The 2,562-nt window shown below is 50.9% G+C and overlaps 1 protein-coding gene across 1 annotated transcript; it reads right to left on the reverse strand.

Annotated features, from left to right (window-relative positions):
* Window positions 1-84: 84 nt before the first annotated feature.
* On the reverse strand, window positions 85-1,896 carry EMWEY_00059050 (hypothetical protein, conserved; the record flags this gene model as incomplete). The annotated part of the gene is made up of 2 exons (XM_013481004.1): window positions 85-1,712; window positions 1,851-1,896. 2 exons carry the CDS (start codon window positions 1,894-1,896, stop codon window positions 85-87), a joined length of 1,674 nt encoding a protein of 557 aa, XP_013336458.1.
* Window positions 1,897-2,562: the final 666 nt, after the last annotated feature.

Here is a 2,562-nt window from a genome sequence, read left to right on the forward strand (position 1 = left end):
ACAATAAGTGGATACCGGAAAAAATCAAAACTGCCGTGAAACGATTTGAGCAATCGGATATGCGTAGCTCGACGTTTACGGCGCTTAGCCCTGTCCTGCTTTCCTATCATCGACCCTCCACGCTTCCCATCGAGGCAGTCTAAACTCCGGGTGAGAATCCGGTTTACAAAACAGTTCCCTTTTCAGGTCAATCGTTTCCTCTTCCCCTGGTCGTATGCCATTCCTTAGTAAATTTATAGCTGAACTTAGTCTTTTTGTAAGAGCTATGTATTGAGAGCAGCGCAGAGTGGGATATCTTGGGGGGGTAAGAGCGACATGCGGTGGAATCAATTTGACTAGATTTTTCCACCACTTATGGGCATCCATCGCCGGTCCCAAAACATGAATTGCACACAGAAGCATTTCCAGCATCATATATCTCCTACCCAATACCATTACCGCCTCAGATGGTGTTAGCTTTACCTCTGAATCCTGATGACAGTTATACAGATGGCCAGCAATTCGCTGAGTATTCGCTATTATCTCGTTTGCTCCGACTTCAGGCAAACGTTCTAGTATAAAAAGGTCGTGCACAATGCGCATAGCACCGGTAGGTATGTTAAGATTTGCCTTATCTGCAAAGGCTTTTGCGGCCGAAAAATGTATCACCTTCCAGCCCGCACTCTTGTTGAACTTCGGAAGCCTATAAAATGGATGGGGGGTTAACATTACTCCGGCCCCAGAAGCTGCACGTGCGATGGGCGTTTCTGCTTGTGGCTGCTTCCCAGAATTCTGCACAGCCTGCACAGGGTATGGTGGCAACGAATGCTGAGCCGGTTGAACACCTGTGCTGCTACGCACCTGCGGCAAGGATTCATGTTTTGTCCGCAAATAAGCACCTGAACCAGATCCACCAAACAGGAGCTGTACTGGCAATTCATTTTGCCTTTTTAAGGGTCGGGAAGGACGTGGGCCTGGTGGGCTCTGGAGTTCGCCTTCCGCCGACTGTCCCTTTGGCCTCAAAACTTCCTGCAAAAGGACGGAGGTCGGGGGGACTGCGCTTTTTTGAACATTCAGGGGCTGGCCACTTGCCAACAGATCCACAGGGCTGACGTAATTTTGGGTTCCCGCCACTGTTGGTGTGGTGGATATTCGAAGTGTACCTGCGACTCCGGAAGAACTCCCTACACCCGGGTCCTGAAGTGGTAATGGTGCGTTCCCAGGCAATGGATACACAGTAGGTGTGGATTTCGTGCTCAGCCTGGTGAGCGGGACACCGACCTGGGTAGGCAACATCGAAGAGTGCTGCCAATATATGGACGGCCCTCCAAGGGGCAAGGCACGAGCAATCTCATCCGCAACTGGCCAACCCCCATGATAATTCTTCTGCAAAACCGGAGGTGGGATCTGCTGAAGAGACACTTCACCTGGAGGTCCCTGGAGAGATCCCCAAGCTGAGGAAGATGGAACCGCAGACCTTGTCGGCTGCTCTTGCTGAAGCGAAGGAAGTGATTGCCACGAGGAATGCGGTCCTGACAGCTCCTCTTGCGGAACTGGCCGAGCTTGGGGACAGCCACCCACTTCTTCTTCCATGTCCAAACACATGTCAAGAATGGCAGACAGAACGGGGTCTTCGTCTGCTGCAGGCTGTCCACCTGCCAATCGTCGCGGCACCCCCCCGCCACTCCTCACGCCGTAACAAATGCGGAAGTAGTGGAAAGTGACTGCCACAACTGCCAACACCGAAAACAGTCCAGCATATATTTGATGAGTCCTATATAACTTTCGGCAATTTTTCAGCGTCGAGCAATACGCTGTTTTGCCCAGGGAGCCGCTGGAAGCGTCTCGATGTCCATCAGACATGGGCGTACTGGCAAAAGTGGCGGAGGCATTGTGGATTGCTGAAGAGGGATGCATTTCCAGAATCAAGATGACGGGATCCTGCGCCTAATTGTTTTGGCTACTAAGTTGAGTGCCTGACAGCAGTGAGTTAGGTAAACCGCGCAGCAGATGATGGAGCACAGGGCAGAGACGCTGGAGCCAGCAGTTGTCAATAGTTCGTCTAAGAAGAAAATAACAGACAATCCACCACAACAAACGCATTTATAGCTGAGGGACGGATACCTTAGACGAATATAACGGGAGGAAGGGCGGTTCAATGGTCACTTCGGTCCGCATCCTGTAGACCGTTAAGGGGAGGGCCTTAAAGAATGAGCTACACTTTATCCACAGCATAATAAAACAAATTATCATGTTAACAAACAAAGACACTCAGAACCACGGTAAAGTCTTTCCAAAGATACCAACGCTCATGAGCGGTGGGAGCAGCGCCCGCGAGACGCGTTATCCACTGGTCCCCTTGCAGTCGGAGGACAGCTCGCTGCCGCCCCATCGACCAAAAGTAGTCATAACCTGATGATATCCAAAGTAATTCAGGACGGCAGCTATTCCCCTTCATTTGGTGTGATTGGTACTCAATATGTAGTGTGGCATAATCTGCGCACTGGTGGCTACTCTTTCTGAAGTATACGCATGAACTCTTGCCCGGCCTGACTAGACAATCGATACGGTGGGAGAAGTTCT

This window comes from Eimeria maxima, genomic scaffold, assembly GCF_000499605.1.
Source record: "Eimeria maxima Weybridge genomic scaffold, Emw_scaff2624, whole genome shotgun sequence".
Classification (NCBI taxonomy): domain Eukaryota; phylum Apicomplexa; class Conoidasida; order Eucoccidiorida; family Eimeriidae; genus Eimeria; species Eimeria maxima.